The 24,299-nt window shown below is 44.6% G+C and overlaps 1 protein-coding gene across 1 annotated transcript in view; it reads left to right on the forward strand.

The window, feature by feature from the left end:
* SCN10A (sodium voltage-gated channel alpha subunit 10) overlaps window positions 1–24,299 on the forward strand; it is a 98,116-nt gene that overhangs the window by 57,366 nt on the left and 16,451 nt on the right. Inside the window, exons 14-21 of the mRNA XM_056804224.1 lie at window positions 297–470; window positions 4,848–5,198; window positions 6,459–6,923; window positions 10,320–10,454; window positions 12,161–12,284; window positions 17,646–17,800; window positions 20,444–20,617; window positions 22,660–22,782. Of these exons, the coding sequence (XP_056660202.1) occupies window positions 297–470; window positions 4,848–5,198; window positions 6,459–6,923; window positions 10,320–10,454; window positions 12,161–12,284; window positions 17,646–17,800; window positions 20,444–20,617; window positions 22,660–22,782 (1,701 nt within the window). The remainder of the gene's footprint in view (window positions 1–296; window positions 471–4,847; window positions 5,199–6,458; window positions 6,924–10,319; window positions 10,455–12,160; window positions 12,285–17,645; window positions 17,801–20,443; window positions 20,618–22,659; window positions 22,783–24,299) is intronic.

Consider the following 24,299-nt stretch of genomic DNA (forward strand, 5'->3'; position numbering starts at 1 on the left):
GTCTGAGGCAGGATTTGAATTCAGGACTTTCTGACTTCAAGTCCTGCACTCTTTCCACTGTCACCTAGTTGTCTTAGATGCACATAGATGCAGCCACGAGTACAGAGCTACACATGTATAGATATATGTCTATCTCTACAGTATGTGGGTATATTGTGTGCATGCTCACATGCACACGTGCACAAGGGAGCGTAAGCAGGAGGGTATCGGGGAGAACAGAGCCTCTGCTCCGTGTTCTGTCCTGGGGGGCCACGACCTGAGACTCGGCTTGGCTGAAATCTCTTCTCCCTCCACAGTTCTTCACGTTTATTTTCACGGCTGAGATGGTGTTCAAGATCATCGCCTTCCATCCATACTATTACTTCCAGAAGAGCTGGAACATCTTTGACAGTGTCATCGTCACCTTGAGCCTGGTGGAGCTGGGTCTGCCCCAGAAAGCAAGCTTGTCGGTGCTCCGCTCCTTCAGACTGGTAATGCCTCTCCCTGGGGATTTGGGACGTGAGGCCAGCTTACCTCAGTGGTACAAGCCCGTATTGTGGGTCACTCGAGGGGAAAACCCCACCAACCTGTCCCTGCCCTCCAGGAGCTTTCACTCGACAGGGAGAGAGGGTGACATAATAGTAATAGCTAACATTTATTTAGCACCTCCTGTGTGCTTGGCACTACACTGAGGACTTTACAAATATGATCCCATTTGATATCATTTCCACTTTATAATGGAGAAAACTGAGGCAAACAGAGGTTAAAGGACTTGCCCAAGGTCACACAGCTAGTACAGGTCTGAGGTTAGATCTGAACTCAGGTCTTTCTACCTCTAGGCTCAATACTCTACTTACTGAACCATCTAGCTGATGTGTATCCACAGAATTCCATCTCAACCATCCATTAAAATAGCCCTTGTAGAGCTAAGGAAGCCATCAGAGGTGGACATGATATAGAAAAGATGAAGGGATTTGCCTTTTCTGCTTGACCCCAGAGAGCAGTACCAAGAGCTGTAAAGAAACGCATTTAAGTCCAAATGGGACAGGCTGCCTTGGGGAGAGAAGAGGCTCCCTCAAGTCCTGCAGGTTCTCAGCCAGAGGCTAAATGACCCCTGATAAGGTACATTATTACCGAGATTCCTTCTATCTTAGTATCAATTCTAAGGAAAAGCTCAGAAGGGACTCCAACCCCATAGTAAAGGGAATGGTCATAGAGCAAGGCAGATGCCAGGGAGGGCCATGACTGTGGCATCAATCCATTGTACCTCCAACAAAAGGACACATTTGACAAGGGATCCTGGGAGTAGCTGAGGGGGCCCTGAATGAGCTTTGGGCTCCTGGACCTATTCAGATACCAAGAGATTGTGACAGTGAAAAGAACTCTGAACTAGAAGTCAAGAAGACCTGGGTATGAAGTCTACCTTTGATGCTTCCTAGCTGTGTGACCCTGGACAAGTCACTTAACTCCTCAGAGACTCAGGTTCCCTAATTGTAAAATAAGAGTCATAATATCACTGATATTTACCTCCTAAAGTTGTTATAAAGTTCAAATATTTGTAAACTGCCCTGCATACCTTAAAATACTACGAATGGATGGATGGATGGATGGATGGATGGATGGATGGATGGATGAAAAGTATTTATTAAACACTAATTCCAGGGACTGTGCTAAGCACTGGGCATACTAATGACAAGCAAACATAACATTTCGTGCCTTCAAGATGGCACTCATGGCAGTAGAGTTTGAAAATGGCTAGAAAGTACCATTGAATACTATTTCAGGCAAGATAAGATGAAAGTTCATCTGTCAGAGCCCAGCATGAACAGCACAGTCTAGGTGGATGAGCAGTGCACAGGTGGCATGGTTTGGGGAAGAACTAGAAGCCTGTATAGATGCTATTATTCTGATCTCTATCATCATCACCGTTGTCACTGTTATGGTTACTGTTGAGTCCTCACTCCACCACCCTGGGGGAATATCAGAGAACTCCAGGCATAAGAAATCCATGATGGATCCAGGGCTCCCTGTCCTGCCCAACACATCACTGATGGGTAGAACCAGACATGCCAAGCCACTGGTGCCATCTGGATGAGCCTTGCTACTCTCCCCATCCAGCACTACTCTCTAACCGAGGCATTTGTCTTAGAATTCTCCCTTTAGAGCGTTAAGACCTCACAAAGGTCATCGTTATCCAAGCCCCTTAGTTTACAATTGAAGAAACTGAGGCTTTCGGAGAGAAAGTGCCTGGCCTATTCTTGGCCCCATGTGAGAATGTGATGGAGTGGGGTCACCCTCTGGGGCCACACTGAGAGCTCTTCTCCCTTCCCTTGCTCCCCCAAGGAAAGGTGGGAGACTCTTTTTGGCTCTGTAGCCCACAGCACTCAGAGAACACTGTAGACAGATGCTGATGAGGATGAGAGGTTGAGGCTCAATGACATCGAAGATCCTCTGCTGTCCTTCATTGATGACCCGTCGCTGTCCAGAGAGCCAGGCCTCAAGATTCTGAATTGGTTCTGCCAGTCTCAGGGATGAGTTGACTTTGGCTCATCTACAAACTCTGGCCGGCTCCCTTTTCTTCTCCCCCAAACCACCCTGGACCCAAGGCACATATTCCGGAGAGAGCTGAGAACAGCGTAGTCAGCCGACCCACATAATGACCGAAACCCATCACTGTCCCTGTTAGCATAAAATTTGAACCGGAAACTGCCAAGTCAGGGGAACTTGGTCCTCTATATGAATTTTCTTTAAAATGACTGAATTCAAATCTACAAATATTTCTTAAAGGATGCCTCCAGGCAAGGCACCTTGGTCCTCGATGGGGATGTAAAGGCAGAACCCAAAGTGCCTCTACCCATCAAGAGCACACAACACAGGGGGCAGCTGGGAGTGGATTGAAAGCCAGGACTAGAGACGGGGGTCCTAGATTCAAATGTGGCCTCAGACACTTCCCAGCTGGGTGACCCTGGGCAAGTCACTTCACCCATGCCATGGTCCAGCCCTTACCATTCTTCTGCCTTGGCACCAATAGAGTATTTACTCCAAGATGGAAAGTGAGGGCTTAAAAATAAAATAAAAATAAAATTTTAAATGTTTAAAAAAAAAGAGCACACAACACAGACACGATATACAGGCAAAGTTAGACAGAGGAATTTTAAGAGGGAGACCAAGGACCGATGCTGGGAAGAATGAGGAGTCAGGAGGTGAGCTGTGCTGGGAAAGCACCTGGGATTCCAAGCGGGAGAAGGGTGGAGGTGCCACCTTTGGGATATAAAGGACAATCTGTGCAAAGGTGCACAGGTGGGATGTCAGGCAGAAGATTGGCTGTCTGCTGGCCAAATTGAAATAGAAACAAGAATGTGTGAAGGGGAATCATAAGAAATTAACTGGAAAAACAGGGGCCCAAAGGCTAATCATTTTAAAGAGCACAAGGGCAGCTAGGTAGTTCAGCATCTAGAGCACCAGGCCTGGAGACTGGAGATCCTACATTCAAATCTGACCTCAGATGCTTTCTAGCTGTGTGACCCTGGGCAAGTCACTTAACCCCAGTTGCCTAGCCCTTGCCCTTCTTTCTTAGAACTGATACTCAGAAAGTAAGGTGTTTCTTAAAGCATATTTCAGCTGCCTAATAAATACTCTCCTATAGGAATCTTTCCCCCACCACTCTTAATTCTAGTGTCTTCCTTCTCTTAATTCTTTCCTATTTATCCTGTATGTAGCTTGCTTTGTATTTTTTACATGTTTTCTTCCCCATTAGACTGGGAGTTTTTTGAGGGCAGGAGCTGCTTTTTGCTTCTTTTTGCATCCCTTCTGCTTAGCATGGTGCCTGGCACATAGTAGGTACTTTATAAATGTATGCTCACTGATTTTTAAACCCTTCCCTGCTATCTTAGATCAATACTAAGTATTGGTTCCAAAGTAGAAGAATAGTTAAATGCTTGGCAATGGGGGCTAAGTGACTTGCCTAGGGTCACCCAAATAGGAAATGTTTGATGTCAGATTTGCACCCAGGACCTCCTATCTCCAGATCTGGCTCTCAATCCACTGAGTCGTCATAGCTGTCCTTTACTGATTGATTTTTTTATTGATTAGTTGATTAATAACAAAACTGACACTAATAAACCACATTAAGGTTTTCAAAGGACCCTGTCTATATCTTTGATCAACTGTCATTACCTCCATTTGACAAATGAAGAAACTGAGACACAAAGAGGCTAATGACAGCTAAGCAAGTGGCCAAGCAAGGATCTGGTCCTGGGTCTCAAGATCGAGTCTTGCGCAGCTTGTTCTCTCTCTAGGCCTAGGGGTCCCCAAACTACGGCCCACAGGCCACGTGTGGCCCCCATAGCCCTTCTGGAAGGGGCACCACTTTCATTGGTGGTCAGTGAGAGGAGCACAGGGCGCAGACGCAGAGTACTGTATGTGAGCAGACTTTTTCCAGAATGAAACATCTGAAATCTCCAGCCAGATCTAGCTTCACTGATGCACACTTGCATGACTTGGTACAGCCAGCAGTGACAACTATGGACCCGGACACTGACCATCTCATTAGCCAAAAGCAGGCCCAGAGTTCCCATTGAAGTACTGGTCAGTTTGTTGGTTGAAATTTACTTGTGTTTTATTTTAACTCTTGTATTTGTTCCCGTTTTGTTTTTTACTTTAAAATAAGATCTGTGCCGTGTGCGTAGGGATTTGTTCAGAGTTTCTACAGTCCGGCCCTCCAGCAGTCTGAGGGACAGTGAGCTGGGCCCTGTGTAAAACGTTGGGGACCCCTGCTCTAGGGCAGTTGCTTCCGTGGGCTTTGAATGGATGGTGGTGCCACGGATGACCACTCTAAGTAACGCCCCCGCCTTTCTGCTTCTCCTCAGCTGAGGGTCTTCAAGCTGGCCAAGTCCTGGCCAACCCTGAACAATCTCATTAAGATCATCGGCAACTCTGTGGGAGCCTTGGGCAACCTCACCCTGATCTTGGCCATCATCGTCTTCATCTTCGCCGTGGTTGGAAAGCAGCTCTTTGGAGACAACTACGATAAACTCCGCGATAAAAACACCCAGCAGCTGCCCCGTTGGCACATGCATGACTTCTTCCACTCTTTTCTCGTCATATTCCGAATCCTCTGTGGGGAATGGATCGAGACCATGTGGGACTGCATGGAAGTGTCTGGGATCCCTCTGTGTCTCATCGTCTTCTTGATGGTGATGGTGCTGGGGAACCTGGTGGTAAGTGGTGGGACTCCACGGGAGCTGGTCACTGTGTCCCGGACTTCGAAGCTGGCTCAGAAGGCTCCTGGCGCCTCTCGAGCTTTTCTCCAAATAGTCACATCCAAGACCCCAACCGATTCCTGGGTCCCTTTTAGAGATGGAGGAAAACCACCGCCTGAGGGGGATGAAGAACTTGTCCAGGGCTCCTGGGCCACTTTCTCTGGCTCCAAAAACAATGCCTCTCTCCATCACTCCATTGTTTGGGGGGCTCCATCCTCTGAAACCTAAAGTGGCCCGAGACCCGACAGGCTTCTTTCCTGACACTCCCTCCCCACTGGCTCTGGGAAGGCTCCTTTCATGGCTCTTCCTCTCCCCCTCTGATGGTTCCTTCTTTGCCGTCTCTTCCTCAATGCATCCACGCTGCCCGAGTCCTTCTTCTCCACCAAGGAAGCCAATTTTCCTGCAAGCCCTGAAACGTGGTGTCCAATAATAATAACTATATTTTTGATTTGATGATAATAATAATAATAGATCTCATCTTTCTGGCTTTATCAAGTGCTTTACAAATGTCACCTCATTTGGTCCTCACAAAAACTCTGAGGTAGGTGCTATTTCTCTCCCCATTTTACAGCTGAGGATACTGAGGCAGACAGAGTTAAGGGATCTTCCTAGGGTCACACAGCTAGGCAGTATTTGAGGCCAGCGGCTGGAGACTTCAGAGAATAGTGCTGTCCTTGCCTCCCTTGCTCTCAATTCAAATCTCTGATTAGCATTAAAACGATAAAATTCTCGAACCAGTTATGTTACACAATATGGTAACTGGGATGTCCCGTGGCTGCCTCTACTGTAATTCAGGTCAGGCAGAGGGTAGAAGTTAACACCTCCCTCAGCCTGGACACTCAGCTTGCATTGGTGTAGTGGAGAATCATTAAATTGAAGTGGAAGCTAGATAGTCATAGTGGATAAAGTGATGGTCTTAAAATCAGGAAACCCTGAGTTCAAATCCAGCCTCAGTTACTTACTAGCTGTGTGACCCTAGCAGGTTATTTATCTGCCTCTAGTTTCCTCATCTATAAAATGGGGATAATCACAGCACCCATCTCTGGGTATTGTTATGAGGCCAGCCTAAAATAATATTTGTAAAGCACTAGAGAAATGTTAGCTATATTTCAGGACATCTTCAACTTGTAGCTGCCCTCACAAGGTACTAGGGAGCCAAGGAAGGTGTTCTACAGACCTACAAACCCATATGCTTCTCTCTTCTCTCCCTGTTTCCAGGTCCTTAACCTGTTCATTGCCTTGCTGCTGAATTCCTTCAGTGCTGACAACCTGGCCTCGGAGGACGATGGAGACAACAACCTCCAGAAAGCCCTGGGCAGGATCCACAAGTTCATGCATTTCATAGCGCAGACCATTCGGGATTTCTGGGGCAGAAGTTTCTGGATTTCCAAGGCCAGAAAGGAAAAACAGAAGGCCGTGGTGAAAATGGCCTTCTCGGACTCAGGGGCCCTGAACCACATGACTGCCCAGGCTCTCCCCAGCACTGGGAGCATCAAAGATAAGCCAGCTCCCAATGGGCTGGCCTTGGAGCTGGCCAGCTGCCCTGTCGATGGCCCTGGGAATCTTGTGACCAATGGCGTCATGGAAATCTCAGTCCCGATGGCTGTGGCCGAATCTGATCTTGAAGACGAAGAGGATGAGGATGAGCCAAGTATGGCATTAGAAGCAGCACCCCCAAAACAGGTGAAGACTCTGTAAAGTGACAAGGGCAAAGTCTCTGTTCTTCTATGCCAAAAGAATTTGTGGAATTTAAAAAAAAAAAAACCCTGTGGAATGTTTACCATTCCCTGAGTATAGTCAGGGGGTGCAGTGGTTAGAGCTGGAGTCCACAAGACCTGAATACACATTCAGCCTCTGATATTTCCCAGCTGTGTGACCCTGGGCAATCCACTTAACCTCCATTACCTAGATCTCACAGCTCTTCTGCCTTAAAACCAATATGTAGTATTAATTCTAAGACAAAAGGTAAAGGTTTAAAAAAAAATCCTTCCCTTCCATCTTAGAATCATTACAAGTTACTTCCTAGTGCGTGACCCTGGGCAACTCACTTGACCCCCATTGCCTAGCCCTTACCACTCTTCTGCCTTAGAACCAATATATAGTATTGATTCTAAGATGGAAGGTAAAGGTTTAGAAAAAAAGAACCATTACAAATATCAGTTCCAAGGCAGAAGAGCAGTAAGGGATAGGTATTGGGGATTAAGTGACTTGCCCAGGGTCACACAGCTAGGAATTATCTGAATCTAGATTTGAACCCAGGACCTCCCATCTCCAGGCCTGGCACTCTATCCACTGAACCACCTAACTGCCCTTGTTATTGATTATTACTAATATAACTACTCCAGATATGCAAGATTATAAAGTCTAGGATGTGTGACTTCATCTATAGGCAGACAAAGTTGTGAATTTCAAGGGAGTCCCAAGAGAAATGAGGTGGGGGGGGGGGGGGCTACATCAAGGTGGGATCTGAAGCTTTGAGACTGAATGAGTTTGCCAAAGGAGAGAGTTGAGAAAAAGGTGAAGGGCCGACCTTGGGGATAATAACAATAATAATGGCCACAACTAGCATTTATCATCACAAGGAAGCCATGGAAGGAGATAGGTACTCTTATTATCTCCATTTTACAAATGAGGAAACTGAGGCAGGCACAGGTTCTCAGTGACTCCTACAGAATCACAGAGCTCATACGTGCCTGGAGTAGGATTTGAACTTGGGTTTATTTGTTTGTTTTATTCCAATGCTCTATCACTGTACCACCCGGGTGTCCTTCTTTAGAAATCATCTGCCATAAAGGATTAGGAAAAGATTCTCTGGATTAAGGGAAGGAGACAAGAAAGGGGAAGAAGTCAAAAAGGTAAAAGGGACACCAACAAAGTATTGGGTCTCTGTAGGTAAAAAGGAGCCGAGGAAAGGAGTGGTGCTGGTGGCAAATGCCACAGAGGGGCCAAGGACTAGAGCAGCCCAGAACTGGAGAATGAGAAAGAATAGCAGTGGCAATCTAGTCTAACCCACACCGGAAGAGGGCTCGCCTATAAAAACAGACAACAAGTAGTTGCCCAGCCTGTGCTTGGAGACCTCCAAGGAGGGTGAGCCCATCCCCTTGAGAGACAGCCCTCTCTCTCTGGGCTTTGGGACAGCTGCCATTGTGAGCAAGTTGGGCTTTTTCTGCCAGCAAGTTTAAATCCATCTCTGCAATTTCTACCCATAGTTCCCAGTTCTACCCTCTGAGGTGAAGCAGAACACGTCTAATCCCTTCTCTACAGGACAGTCCTTAAAAACCCTGAAGACGGCCATCATGACTCCCTAAGGCTTCTCTGCTCCAAGCTACAAAGGCCTCATCCTTTTAGCCTTAAGTCATGAATTCAAGGTTCTTCGCTGTCCTGGTTGCCTACCTTGGACATCCTCCAGTTGAGCAATGTCATCCTTAGCCTGTAGTACAAAAAACCTGGACATAAGATTCCTGGTGAGCACGTTGGAGCAGGGCAGCTCTTTGATGGCCACTTCTAGAGGTCTCACTAGATCTGGGAGCTGTTTCATCGGCCAGCCGACTCCTCTTGAGCTTGCCATCCATTAAAAACCCAGAATGACTGCTGTCTGTGCGTGCCTCCCCCATCTTACATTTATGGAATCGATCTCTGGAACTCAAGGGAAGCGTTTGCATTTGTCTCTATTAAGTTCCATCTAATGAGAGGCTGTCCAGAGTCTTTAGGATGCTGCTGCCTTTTGTCATCTTCTGTTTTCAAACTGGTATCATCCCCAGATCATCGACGCCTTCACCTAACTCGCTGATGACCACTGTTAGCCAGCACAGGGTCGGGTACAGATCTACGTGCTGGAGACCTCCTGCCACGCCAGTAATGGACCACTGAAACACATCCATCCTATTGTGAGTCAACTGAGACCTCCAAAAGCCTTTCCCGGATCCTTTGATATCACAGGCTTCTGGTCTTGTGGCTGACCAGCTCCTTGGGAGGTAGTAAGTTGTCGCTCCCCAGAGGGCTTCAGATGCACACTGGCCAGTCACGCTGCCTCTGCCCAGCCCTCTTTGGCAGGGGTGTACCCTACGATCCAGTGATTCTGGACAAAGACGCCTTCACTTCTTCACTAGCCACTCTTCTCAGCGTCCTAGAGTCGGACCCCACCCGATGATCCTGCATTCCTCTGAAGAAATCCATGACTGCCTAGTCACCAGATCCACTGGCTTCGGGAGATTAACTAAAGCCTGGGCCTTTGCTTGAGGTGGATGGGACCAGGATAACGGACACCAGAGAGAAGGAAGCGACCGCTTCGCTCGTTTCTGTTTCCTCTTCGAAGGAGGCTGACTTCTATACTCTAAATGGAGGGATAAAGAGGACTGATGACTAGTTTAAGGAAAGAGATAGTAAGAGGGTACTTGGCTCTCCCCAGTCCCCCGCGTCCAGATGAATCTTGTTCTCTTGCACCGGAAGACGCGGCCGCCACTGGCAATGATCTTTGAGAGATCAAGAGAAGCAGGAGAGGTAGAACAGGCCTGGAGAAGGGCAGCTGTCGTATTGATTTTCAAAAAAGAAGAGAACCATCTGCAAACTATCGGCCAGGGAGGACTTTAATTCTGGGGGGAATGCTAGGAAAAGCCCTTGAAGAGATGCTTGGTAGATCTCTAGGCGGGGTAGTGGTTATTCCAAAGATCCAGCCTGCTCCATGCCCAATGAAACTCATTTTCTTTTATGTGCACAGTTTGCCCAGGTTCTCCCAAAGCTTTTCATAAAATAATAATGATAGCAGTGATAATGGTACACACTGTGGTGGTGATGTCTAGGCCTTAGAGAGTGACTTAAGTTTGGAGGATACTGACGGAGGGTGGGCTTTGACTTTCCCTGGAAGGAAGTCAAAGTGGAAAGTGTGAGTGATGGTCTGAGAGGCTTTGAAGGATGTCACCAGTTGAGGGAGCAATGGCCTCCACCTTCACCTATTTCACCTGTGCTTAAATTGTTATTATATTAGAACTTTCTCTCAGGATTGAAACCAGGAGGGGAGGATCCCTGGTCCATCAGGGCTGACCCCAAAGGTGGATGACCTTCAGGCTTCTCTCCCATTAGGAAGTCCCCCTTCAAGAAGAAAGAAGACCACAGGAAAATAACCATCACCCCATGTCGGAGACCTCTTCCGAAGACTTGGCCTTGTACCTGGATAAACAATGGAAGGATACCCAATCAGGTGGCAGCCCCACCGAGGTAACATTCGATCCTTGGCACTGTGGCTGTCTGACACCAGTGCTATTTAACATTCTGCTTCCCTGCACCAGGCAACAGGATCCCTTCCCTGGAGTCAGGGTTGCCCATAGTCAGTAGATTTCAGTTCATCTGAGAGACAGAAAACAGATTTGAAGCTCAGCAGAGCTTTGGTGCCAGCTTCTGTTCAGGGGCTGGGCTTGGGGAGGGAGTAAGGGCATGAAAGGATGAGGGGGAAGCACTGAGAATGTTGGGCTTTTGGAGAAGCAAACAAGGAGAAACCGAGGCCCATGGTCAGGTCTGGGCCTTTCCCCCTTGCCTCTCTTTGCCCATGCCTTCTGTTTAGCTAAAAATCAGTGAACTGATCAGTAAACCTTCATTTACTGCCTACTCTGTGCTGAAGAGACAATGGCCAAAATGAAGAAGCTCCTGTCCTCAGGAGTCATGTGAGGAAGGACAGTAAATAGGCACATCAAAGATACTTGCAAAAATAGGCATGTTGGGGGCAGCTGGGTACCTCAGTGGATGGAGAGCCAGGTCTAGAGATGGGAGGTCCTGGGTTCAAATCTGGCCTCAGACACTTCCCAGCTTTGTGACTTTAGGCAAGTCACTTGACCCCCATGGCCTAGCCCTTTCCACTCTTTTGTCTTGGAAATGATACTAAGATTGATTGTAAGGCAGAAGGTAAGGGTTTAAAAATTAATTAAAATTAAATTTAAAAATAACAATATTGCATACATTTCCTAGATGTATGACCCTGGGCAAGTCACTTGACCCCCATTGCCTAGCCCTTACCACTCTTCTGCCTTGGAGCCAATACACAGTATCAATTCCAAGACAGAAGGTGAGGGGTTAAAAAAATGGGCATGTTAATGATACAAAACTATACCTATGTAAGTATATGAAAACATAATAATGGGCAGATTAATGGCATCAAAGTATCCGTAGGTAATTGTGAGTATATTAAAGATACACACACTAATAGACATCGGTGGTATAAAGATACATATTTATTTATGCAACAAAAAGTATACAGACAAGACGGTGGCTATATGAATAGGCAGAAAGATATATATGAAACAAAGACTACATTAAAGATGCCTCCAAAGTTGCTACAGTTGCTGGAGGAATCCAGACAGGCTTCCTGTAGAAGACGGCTCCTCAGCTGAGGGAACCAATCCCAAGTCTGTATAAAGCTTCTTCCTAGGCACCGTGCTGAGTGCAGGGGTCCAACTAAGAGAAAGAAAGCTAGTCCCTGGCCTGGAGGAGCCTGCAATCTGTGAGATCTCCATGTTGGCAAGGGGGAAGGAAGGGACAGAGCCCATATAAATCATATTGAGCTTATTAACAGAGGAGGGAGGAAGGGAGGAAGGAAAATGTAAGGGAGGGAAGGGACGAGCCCCAAAAGGAAAGTGGAAAGAGAGCACCTGGGGAGCAGTGAGGAGCTTTCCGGGCTTTGGAGTCCTCTGGAGAGGGGCCCTTGGGGAGAGATTGGGGCGCAGCCATTGGACGGTCCTGAAGAGGGGCAATAACAAAGCGGATACAGTCCTGGTGCTACTGGGTCCAGGCTCCATCGCTCGCCCCTTGGGTGGCCTCCAGCTTCCTGAAGGAGTTGGGCGAGCGCTTGTGTGAGTGGCTCTTCTCCTCCTGGGCTCTCTGCCACAAGGCAGGCAGGGAGGGACCCGCTACTCTGTGCTTTTGTCCTGCAGAAAGGAGATGTCACAAGTTGCTCTGAAGGCAGCACAGTGGACATCCCTGATCCGGAGCTCATCCTAAAGCAGATGACGGACCTCAGCGAGATCTTAGAGGAGCCTGAAGATTGTTTCACGGAGGGTCAGTAATTGCTTTCAGTTGACTACCTGCCTAGCCTGGGAGGGAGGCTTTTCTCTTTGGTTTCTCTTGCTCTTGGGTTTGTTCCAGCTTGTGGCGGGAAGGTTAATTACAATCCATCAGAAACCTACCTTCAAGCACCCGCCGGCTTCCTTCTTATTACCATCAAAACACTGCTCATCTCTGGCTCTTCCTCGGTGCCAAACCTAGAAAACGACAAACACGGAGAACTTCCAACCTGATCCAGGTACCTGAACTGGGTGCAGAGGTCAAAGGGAGCCCCCAGCTTTCTCGGGTTCTGGAGCCTGCTTATACCCTCCCATCACTGGGATGTCCACACTCCTGGGCTTCTGTGGCCTCTGTCTTAGCAAGCGTAGCCCACAAAATAAGGGCGTGGAAGAGATATTTAGCGAGGACCACGAGACTAATCGGGGAGACAACGAGCTCACTGACTCAGTAGCGATGGAAATACCAAGCATATGGACCATGGGGGGAACAGCTCGTCAACAATTCATTATCTCACTAGACTCCCATTTCATGAAAGCCGATCCCTTCATAATCAGACTAGAAATAAAGGCCTGCCGTTACTCATCTGAAGAGACAAGCGCTGAGTTATAATCCGTACCTCTCTCAAACCCAGAAGAATATGCTTTGACGTGTCATCCCAAGAGAAAAAAGGGAGATAGAGGATGGGTTGGGGAGGGGGGGGTGACGAGAAAGAGGAGAGGAGAGAAGACAGACACAGAGAACATTTGTTCTGTGAATCGCAGAATTTTCCAGTTGGGAAGGACCCAAGAGGCTGTTTAATGCAACTTAGATCTTTAAAAGCCTCCCTATGACAAATTCAGCAGAGAGTCATCCATTCTCTGTTTGAAGACCTCCAAGGAGTGCACTCTACTTCTGCTTAGCTATGGCATAGTGAATTGGAGGCAGGAAAAGTCCTCTCTGTGAGTTCAAGTCTGGCTTCAGACATCTAGTGGCTGTGTGACCCTGAGCAAGTACCTTAACCCTATTTACTTCAGTTTTGTCATCTGTGAAATGAACTGGAGAAGAAAATAACAAACTACTCTACTATCTTTGCCAAGAAAATCCCAAATGGGGTCATGAAGAGTTGGAAATGATTGAACAGCAATCCTTAAGAAGTTGGGGGAGGTCCATTGACATCTAGTCTAAATTGGACTCATAATTTTCCCCCATTACTCTTGATCTGACCTCGGGTCCAAAAAGAACAAAACTCCCTTTTCCTCGTGCCTGCTCTTCAGACACATGAAGACAGTTTTCATGTCCCCTCTGAGACTTCTCTTTTCCAGGCTAAACATTTCTACTTCCTTCTACTGATTCTCACAATCCCGAAATTTGACTAGTTATCTTTGTCTAGATGCTCTCCAACTTGTCGTTGTTCTTAAAATGTAACGTCTAGAATCGAACCCTGAACTTTCAATGTTGCCTAACTAGGGCAGTGTTTCGCAGAAGTATTATCTTATTTCAGGCAGCTGTGCCTCTCTTAATGGAGACCAAAATCAAAGTAACATTTTGGTTGTCATGTCACAGCATTGACTCATATTGGTCTTGTGATCCACTAAGACCCCTAGAACTTTTTCAGACAATCTACTATGTAATTATGCCTCCCCCATCTTGTGCTTATAAAGTCCATTTCTTGGGCACAGGTCTAAGACTGTACATTTCTCCTTTTAAAATTCCATCTTATTCCATTCTAACCTGCCAAGCTCTTTTTTGGATCCAGACTTTGTCATCTGACGTGTGGTTACCACTTCCAGCTTCGTGTCATTTGCAAATTTAATAAGTACAACATCTGTGCTCTACTCAAGTCATTGGTGGGAAATGTTATGGTAACCAGACCAAACATAGATCCCTGAGGTATTCCACTGGAGACCTCCTGACAGGCTGACATTAAACAAGTATATTGGCTCTAACCACTCAACTAGTTCTGAAACCATCAAATTATACTCTTTTCTAGCCCATGTCTCTGTCTTGTCCACAAGAATCACACAAAAGATTTCATCAAATGACTTGCTAAAATCTAGGTAAACTATATCTATAGCATTCCTTGATCTATGAATTTATTACTCTAGCCAAACAAGGTAAATGAGGTTAATCAGGCATGACTTACTCTTTTTTAATTAAATTTTAATTTTTTGTTATCAAGCAGTTATCATCTTGACCTATTCTTTTTTTAAATTTTAAGTATTTTCCCAGGGTTACATGATTCATGTTCTCTCCCTCCCCCCTTCCAGAGCTGACAAGGGATTCCACTGGTTTATACATGTGTTATCACTTGATACCTATTTCCGTATTATTCATTTTTTTTTTAACCCTTACCTTCCATCTTGGAGTCAATACTCTTTATTGGCTCCAAGGCAGAAGAGGGGTAAGGGCTAGGCAATGAGGGTTAACTGACTTGCCCAGGACCACACAGCTGGGAAGTGTCTGAGGTCAGATTTGAACCCAGGACCTCCCATCTCTAGGTCTGACTCTCAATCCACTGAGCCACCCACCCACCTGCCCCCTCCATATTGTTCATGTTTGTAATGGAATCATCTTTTAAAACCAAAACCCATATAAACAAGTGATAAACCATGTTTTTCTTCTGCATTTCTATTCCCACAGTTCTTTCTCTCAATGTGGATAGGGGTCTTTCTCATAAGTCTCTCAGGGTTGTCCTGGACCATTGCATTGCTATTAGTAGCAAAGTCATTTACATTTGATCATTCCACAATGTGTCAGTTTCTGTGTGCAATGTTCTTCTGGTTCTGCTCATTTCCCTCCACATCAGTTCATGAAAGTCTTTCCAGTTCATTTAAAAATCAAGCAGTTCTTCAATCCTTATAGCACAATAATATTCCATCACCATCATATACCATAATTTGTTCAGCCATAAAAATCAGGGGACACCCCCCTCATTTTCCAGGTTTTTGCCACCATAAATAGCATGACTATGAATATTTTTGTAATAAACATTTTTCATTATTATCTCTTTGGGGTACAAACCTAGTAGTAGTAGTAGTGCTGGATCAAAGGACATATATTTTTTTAAGGCCCTTTGGACATAATTCCAAATTTCCTTCCAGAATGGTTGGATCAGTTCACAACTCCACCAACAATGCATCCTATTTTTGTCACATTCCCTCCAACACTTATTATTTTCCTTTATTGTCATATTGACCAATCTGTTAGGTGTGAGGTGGTACCTCAGAGTGTTTTGATTTGCATTTCCCTAATCAGGAGGGATTTAGGACATTTTCTCATGTGATTATTGATTGTTTTTATTTCTTCATCTGAAAACTGTCTATTCATATCCTTGACCATTTGTCAATTGGAGAATGGATTCATTTCTTGTACATTTGACTTAATTCCTTATATACTTGAAAAATTAAACCTTTGTCAGAGAATTTTGTTATAAAATTTTTTCCCAGTTTGTTACTTCCCTTTTAATTTTGTTTGTACAAAATATTTTTATTTAATATAATCAAAATTATTCATTTTGTTTAGTGTATGTCCTCTGTCTTTCACATGTTCTTAAATCTTTCCCTTTCTCAAAGATCTGACAGGTTTACTAGTCAATGTTCCCCTAATTTACTTATAATTTCCCTCTCTATATTTGTCATTCACCCATTTTGAATTTATCTTGGTATAGGGTGCGAGATGTGGATCCAAATCTAATTTCTCCCATACTGTTTTCCAATTTTCCTAGCAATTTTTGTCAAATAGTGAGTTGTCCCAAAAGCTGGGATCTTTGGGTTTATTGAACTCTAGCTTGCTGAGGACCTTGACCTATTCTTGATGAATCCACAATGATGCTTTGCAATCCCTGCTTCCTTATCTAAATAGTCCCTAGCCCTTTCTTTAATAGTCCTTTTTGCAGTTCCCTTACTAATCAAAGCCAAGCTCAGTGGCCTATGGTCTTCATATGCTATTTTCTTCCCTTTTTTGAAAATTGCAACAGTTGTCTTCTCTAGGTTCTTGAAAGCTTTTTGCATTTTCTAGGATCTTCAACATGTTTCAGACAGTGGCTTACCAATCATAGCACCTGAGGATGCTCCCTCTCTAAATTCATTTAGGGAAACTGAGTGCTCTTCTACTATACTTGCCTTGGGCATCAACTACCTTTCAGACATCTTTGTCTTATCCTTTCCTATCTAAAGGAGTATTCTTCTTGGCAGAGAGGATAGGAGCAAAATTCAGAGTGAGTAGCTCTGATTTCTCTCTGTTATCCATTACCATCCAATCCACTGATAGCAGTTGTCCTGCCCTTTTTTGAGCCTCCTCTTTTCTCTGATATCTGTTTTCCTTTGTTGTCCTTAGCTGTCTCCTTCAGCTTTAGCCTATTCTTGATGTTAGTGCTCCTGCTATGGTCCTTTGCCGTGCTCTATTACTGTGCTCATTCTCATTTCCTACTCATGTCTTAAAAATCTTGGTTACTTTGTGAGTTTCTCTGATCTCTCATCTCTATCGTCAGTAAACTTCTTTTTCCTCCTTTTCAGTCCTGATTCTGTCTGCACCTTCAAAATTTCATTCTGATGTGAGTTTCCCACCTACCTGAGTTTTGCTGTACCATTTTTGTCCATGGAATCAATCCTAAGGTCAAGAGCTATCAGGATAGCCTTTGAGATCAATGATCCTATAACCTGTGCGATCATGAAATCTGCCGTGTTCAATCTATAAGGAACCTTATAAATCAGAAAAACAAGTGGCCTGTCCAAGCAAATGAAGGGTAGGTCTAGGACTCAACTCATCAAATGATAATTCAGCATTTAGTACGGCAGACACTGAACTAGAGGTTGAAATTGCAAAGCCAAAAATGAAAAACAGCTCCTGTCCCCAAGGAGTCCACATTCAACTGAGAGGATTTAGGATGTAAATGAATAAGTGAATGCAAAGCATACACAAAGAAATTTCACAAGGCAGAGAGCAAGAAGAACCGAGAAGATCAGGTATGGTCTTGGGTCAGAGGTGGCACTTGGGGTTATGCCTGGAAGAAAGATGGGGTTTGAAGTAATAGAAGGAGCTAAGCTTGGAGTCAGAGGACCGCCTGGCTACTTACCACCGATGTGTCCCTGAGCAAGTCATCTCCTTTCCCTGGTCTCAGTTCCCTTATCTGTAAAAGAAGGAGGTTGAACTAGATGACTTCCAAGGGTTCTTCCAACTCATGTCTAGGATCCTATGGATTGTAAGAGGGTGAGGTGAGGAAGGACTGGAGCCTATCTCCTCTGGGAGTGCTTGCCTGAGCATGGTATCCAGGGCATCTGAATCTTGGTGGCAGGGAATGGAGCAGGGAGTGGGAAGTGGAGAGATTGTCTGGCTGCCATGTTGTGTGTACCACTTCAATGCCCTCTTTTCTGCCAGGCTGCATTCGTCGCTATCCATGCTGCGATGTGGACACAGGAAAGTCTCCTGGATCTCTCTGCTGGAACCTGAGAAAAACCTGTTACCATATTGTGGAGCACAACTGGTTTGAGAGTTTTATCATCTTCATGATTCTGCTGAGCAGTGGGGCCCTGGTAATTGGAGCTTTGAAATGAGAGCAAAGGAGGCAAGGGAGGCACTGTGGTGTCCTGAGGACAGCACCATTCCCTGCAGTCAGATGGAATCAGTTACCAAGCTTTTATTGAGCAAATGCCTGTGCCAAGCAATAGCCTAGGTGCTGGAGCTATGAAGCTATGAAGGCAAAAAACCAAATCATTTCTGCCTTCCTAGAACTTATATTCTAACCCAGAAGATGGAACGGGAAAGGAAGGCAATAAGCATTTATTGAGCACCTACTGTGTGCCATGTGCTATGTAAAGCACTTGATAAATCATATCTCATTCATTTGACAACAACCTTGTGATGTAGATGCTATTATAATCACCATTTTATAGTTGAGAAAACTGAGGCAAACAGAAGTTTCTTTAATGAAGTCAGGCCAGTTCTGAGTATTTGGTCATCTGAGCCATTGACCAATGCCCAATGCTCCTCGTACATTTGTAATGAGTCCAGTTTCCTTTCTGGAATGAAAATGTAGAACGGGGGGGGGGGGGGGGGGGGAAGGGATGGGCCAGTCCCATAGCAAGAGTGAAAAATGATCAGTACATAGTCCATCAATATCTGCCCATTCATCGTCCAGATGACTAGAGGGCAATCCCCAGTATATCCTCCCTTCTAGCTGAGTGACCCAGAGCAAGTCCTTTCACCTCTGTGTTCATGCAACTAAATTCTGTCAGATAGAGGAGCCACCAATCTCAATCAGTCAGTGCCCAGAACATGGGATGAAGCCCTTATGGAGAATTAATTATAGGAAGTAGAGTCAAGAGCAGCCTTGATGGGAAGGCACAAATGAGTTAAGATTTGCATTGGGAGAAGGAGTACTCACAGTGGGGAAAACCCTGATTTATTAAAGCGTCAGAATATTGGAGCCAGCTTCCTGTAAACCAAGAAGGTTACCACCCTTCATAAACTCCTTTTAGCTCATTTCCAAAATCTGAGACAATTTTAAAAAGGCAGCCTAAGTGCAGTGGAAAGAATAATGGGTTTGGAGTCAAGGGACCTGTGTTCAAGTCCTGCAGTGCATACTTATTACCATTGTGACCACAGGCTTCATCTCTTTCAGTTTCCTCTTCTGTAAAATGGGAGGATTAGATAAAATGGTTTTGAAGGACCCCTCTTAGATCTATGATCCTATCAGGAGTCATGGCCTTTCTGTATGATGGACCCCCAGGGTAGTCTGGGGTCCCCTTCTCAGAATGTTTTCAGATTCATCAAATAAAATATGTAGGAGGACAAAAGAAATTCATTATGTTAAAATAGAATTATCAAAAACATTGTTAAACCAAGTTCAGAATCTGTTAGATTTAAAATAGTTTTGAGTGTTAAATAGTTGTAGATAAGAGAGTGGGAGCCATAAACTTTGATAATTAAAATGTTTGGGAGCAAGGGAAATATATATATATCAATTATGACCGCTGAAATATGTTTTCTACTGTGTCTTGGGTTTATATAAATATAAGATGGTCGCCAGGGAATATATTCCCAATTTATGAATATGCCCAAGCCAACTGGGTTTTATAGAGAAATTTAATTTATAATACACTGATTAATCAATAGAAAAAGAGAGAAAGTAAGAAAGGAATAAGAATGAATAAATCAGTCAGTTGGTTTTATCATTCACCCAAGATCTCTCTAGGTAAGGCTTCTCATGCCAAACTCAGGCTCCACCTTCAAGAGAGCCTCCTTTCAAGAAATGTTTCCAGAGCATTCTCCTCCTTCAGAGCCAGGCTTCTCTCCTGGTCCTCCAACCCCCCAACCTTTAAGGAAACCATCTAAGTTCCCTCCCCTAAGTTCTCACATCTACCAATCACTGTCCATGTCTCCCCTGTGCCAATGGTGGCTCTAGTTTAACCCAGGACCGTCCAGAGGTCTGTTCCCTTTGCACATGTCTGTTGTAGGTCATATTCTCAAATAATTAAATCTTGATCTATGCTGCAGCCCTTCCTAAATCCTGTTAGACTGAGTAGGGTGGAGATTGTAAGTTCCAAGACCTGGTTCTGTCATTCCAAGTATCTCTATTGTATCAATTCTAAAATCAATCATGACTCAAAGAACTTCCTGTTCTATGCTTAAGCATAGGTCAAAGCCCTTTCCATTGTTTAGCAAAAGGTTTCTGTCCTAAAGTAGTCTTAAGTAGGGAGGAGAAGGATCCTCCCATGCCAACATTCAATAGAGTTCTTACTATCAGTAGGAAATTTTTTCCAGTATAAGATTTCCCAATGGTGAAATTTCCAACATTCATAAGTCTAAGAAATTTTGAGGTTTACAAATCCCAAGGTTAAGAACTCCTGGATCCTTGAAAGGTTCCTTTTTTGGTTATCTGCAGGACTCCCAGGATGGTTTGAATGGGAGCATTTCTCCCATCCAGTTCTCATATACCGTCCATTTGTAACTGAACTGCAACAAATATGTACATACATTCATACACAGATGGATGCACGTATGTATACACACAATACAGTATGTGTGCATGAATGTACAGCACATGGAGGGGGGATCAGCAGCTTAGTGACATCCTAGGAGGCCATCAGAAAAGAGGAGAGCTTGGATCTCGAAACACTCTTGGCCCCAGTAATGCTCCGGATGAGCATGATCCTATCTCACTCTCTTCATTCCAGGCTTTCGAAGACGTTAATCTAGAGGAGAGGGCCACAGTGAAAGCCATCCTGGAGTTTGCTGACCGCGTGTTCACTTATATCTTTATCCTTGAGATGCTGCTGAAATGGGTGGCCTATGGCTTCCAGACCTATTTCACTAATGCCTGGTGCTGGCTGGACTTCCTCATCGTGGATGTGAGTCCTGCCCTCATGGCCCCTCTCCTCTCATGAGTTGGGTAGCAACAGCCTATGGCACAGAAAGGCTGCCGAGATAGTCCCAAGCAAAGGGGGTCCTGTTCTAGCCCCCACAGCATCTCTAGGGACAAAGGAGAGCCTCTGGAGCTTGCTGTTGGGTGAGGCAGGGAACAATGGCGGCTCTCTAGAGCATCTGAGGTAGTGTCACTCCCTTAGTTCCTTGTTCAAAGAGAAATCGAGAGCCCTTGTGCTTTCCATTGCCTTTCCAGCGACCTTGGAATGTCAATGTTCAACACAAAGACATCCCAGGAGCTTCTGTACTGCTGTTGAGTGCCATGTTTTCCACTTGGAAAGTTTTGGTGGGAGGGAAATTGACACCATGATTGCAGAGAGAACTCTGCCATGGGAGCTGAGAAACTCTGAGGCTGGGGACTGGAACCCTTGTCAGCTGCGTAAATAAGCAAACTGAGGAAGCACTCAAGCAACTAGACTGCTTTGCAGCCTACCACACAGTGCTCTTGAATGATGAAATTCCAGGGCTCACAGCTGGAAGGGGCCTTAGAGACCCCTTCGTTTCTGCTCTTGTTCAGATATCTCAGCCATGTCCGACACTTTCTTGGCAAGGGCACTGGAGTGATTGGCCATTTCCTTCTCCAGCTCATTTGGCCCAGGAGGAAACTGAGAAGGGAAAGGATTTGCCTGGAGCCACCCAAGAAGTGTGGGAGGCACAGATTCTCTAGTTTCAAATCCAGAATCAAAGGAGAATCTGCAAAGTGCTTCAAGGTCACAGGATCACAAAACTGTCATTAATGCTAGAACTCTCAGTGGGCCTCTCTCTAGTTCTATCCCAAACTGAAATATCCCTGGCAAGGGATCACCCGGAGTCTGCCTGAAGACCCCCAGTGAGGAAGAACCCCCTCCTGTCTCCAGAGGTGCTCCATCTGGAGAGCTGTAATTGGTAGGAATTACTTGCTTACTCAAGACTAAATCTACCTCCCTACATCTTCCATCTATCCTTTCCTGGGATCCTTCTACTACCAGTCATATTGGAGATACCTATCAGGTCCCCCCCATGTTTTTCTTCTCCATGTTAACCCCCCTCCCAAGTCTGTTCATCTGATCCTCTTCTGGGCTATTCTGCACCCCTCCCTTTGCCCTCCTGGTCACTTTCTTCTAGATGCTCTCTAGTTTGCCAAGTTTACCTAAACATCTACTAGGTTCCAGGCATTGGGCTAAGGATTGTTACCCCAAAAAAGGCAAAAACACTTCCTTACCTCGAAGAGCTGACATCCTAGTAGAAGAGACAACAGACAAACACCTGGGTCCAAACCAGATGCCTGTAGTATAAGCCTGGAAGGGCTGGGGACTAAAAAGAGCTTCTTGAAGAAGGTGGGGTTTGCACCTGAACTTGAAGGAAACCAAGAAGCACAGACGAGTAGAGAGAAAATCGCACTCGAGATTCATGTCTGACCAGAGAACTCACTAAATCTGAATTCAGGGCTGTCAAAATGCAGACCTTTTTCACGTGGCATGTTTGTCGTTCATGTCTTGTTCATCCTAAATTTTTGTAAAGTTGATTTTTTGAGCCCAACTTTCAAACTTTGCATTTGTCCCTAATAGCGTGCATTTGGTTAGATTCAGCACAATGTTCTAGCCTGCTGAGGAGACCTTTTGGGGTCCCTGCCTTGGACCAGCTCATCAAGTCAAATTGTTGGATATTCAGTGTGAACATTTATCCCTCCAAAATCAGCAAATGCTACAGTCTAAGGCTTAGTTTATTGTTCTTTAACTGTCTGGACTTAAGAAAGTGATGGAAAGTTGACAACGAAGATCAGAATTAAAAGTGGGTCCTGGATACCTTTTGTTCCCCAAAGAACCAATTAAACATTGGCTAGTCCACCTCTGCCTAGCATCCACTGTGTTCACGCTTGCTCTCAATTCTGCGGAGTTGGGGGGGGGGGAGCTCTTTGTGAAGAAAACTAATTCAAAGCACCAGTTCTGCTCACCATATGACCTTCTGTAACTTTTCTACCTTCCTTCAGGTTTCGATGATAAGCCTCATAGCAAACACACTTGGCTACTCCGAAATTGGTCCCATTAAATCCCTCAGGACACTACGAGCATTGAGACCTTTGAGAGCACTGTCACGATTTGAAGGCATGAGGGTAAGGCCAAAATGGCGGTAATAATAACAATAATAATAATAAATTGTCCCATTTCCTATCATCTGAAATTCATTTTTCCTTTCTCTGGCATTCATAGAATAAGAGTTGGAATAGCCCTTAGAGACCATTAGGTCCAACTCTTTTTCATTTTACAAATGAGGAAACTAATCCTCATAGAAATGAAGTGACTGATCCAGGGTCACACCAAAAAAAGCCAGGTAGGATTTGAAACCAGACCTTCAGACTCCAAATCCAGCACTCTTTCCATTGTGTTTTTATTGACATGAGACAAGCCGGATACAGGAAATATCATTTGTTTTAATTTGGATAAGATTTCCAATCTCCCTTGGAGGGAAAGAGTCATCCAAATGGGAAATGTTTAGAGGAATATCCTAGTCTCTGTCCAGGTATCCCCATCAAGTGGGAAAGGCCCTTTTAAAAATTAAAATGAACATATGAATAAGAGTCCACCCCACAGCTGAGCATCCTCTCACTCCTTAAGAGTCTTGATTCATCCAGATTTTGACATTCCTGTGCTTCATAGAATTGCTAGCTTCGATTCTGGGTATGTCATTTGGGTGTCTCCAAAAATCAGCTGATAAAAGATGAGTTCAATAGATGAGAGACTGAATGGCTTAGTTGGACCTGGAGTCAGGAAGGCCTGAGTTCAAATCCTGATTCAGTGACTGATTAGCGATGTTGTTGGCGAGTCATTTCAGTCCTGTCTGACTCTGCATGACACCATTTGGGGATTTTCTTGGCAGAGATACTGGATTAGTTTGCCATTTCTTTCTCCAGCTTCATTTTACAGATGAAGAACTGAGGCAAGCAAGATCAAGTGACTTGCCCAGGATCACACAGCTAGTAAGTGTCTGAGGCTGGATTTAAACTCATGAAGAAGGGTCTTCCTGGTTCTAAGACTGATGCTCTATGCACCCCACCACCTAATTGCCCTTCCCCAGTTGTATGATCCTGAGTAAATCACTTGACCTGCCCAAGCTTCAATTTCCTGATTTGCAAAATGGAGATACTTTTTGTAGCGCCCACTTCCCAGAGTTGTTATGAAAGGCAAATGAGATAATATATAATTATATATTATATATATTATATAATATATATTATATATATATTGTTATATTATATTTTAATTAATATAAATTTATAAATATAAATATAAATTAATATAAATAATTATATATTATATAATATATAATTATATATAATAATAATATATAATTATATATAATAATAATAATTAATATAATATAATATATAATTCTGCAAACCCTAAGATGCTATATAAATGCTAGAAACTTCTTGAGACAAGACTATCACAGAATCTCCCCATCCCTATGGAAAGAGTCCCTTTGAGGGGATTCCAAGATGGACCCATATTATAGTCAATTGCATGGCAATAACTTACCTGTGTGTTTACCTTAAGGACCATATCCAAGAACTGACCAAATGGGAGCTCTTCCATCCAATAGCCTCTTACATAATCCTCTCTCCAACCCACT

Source organism: Monodelphis domestica, chromosome 7 (assembly GCF_027887165.1).
Source record: "Monodelphis domestica isolate mMonDom1 chromosome 7, mMonDom1.pri, whole genome shotgun sequence".
NCBI lineage: Eukaryota > Metazoa > Chordata > Mammalia > Didelphimorphia > Didelphidae > Monodelphis > Monodelphis domestica.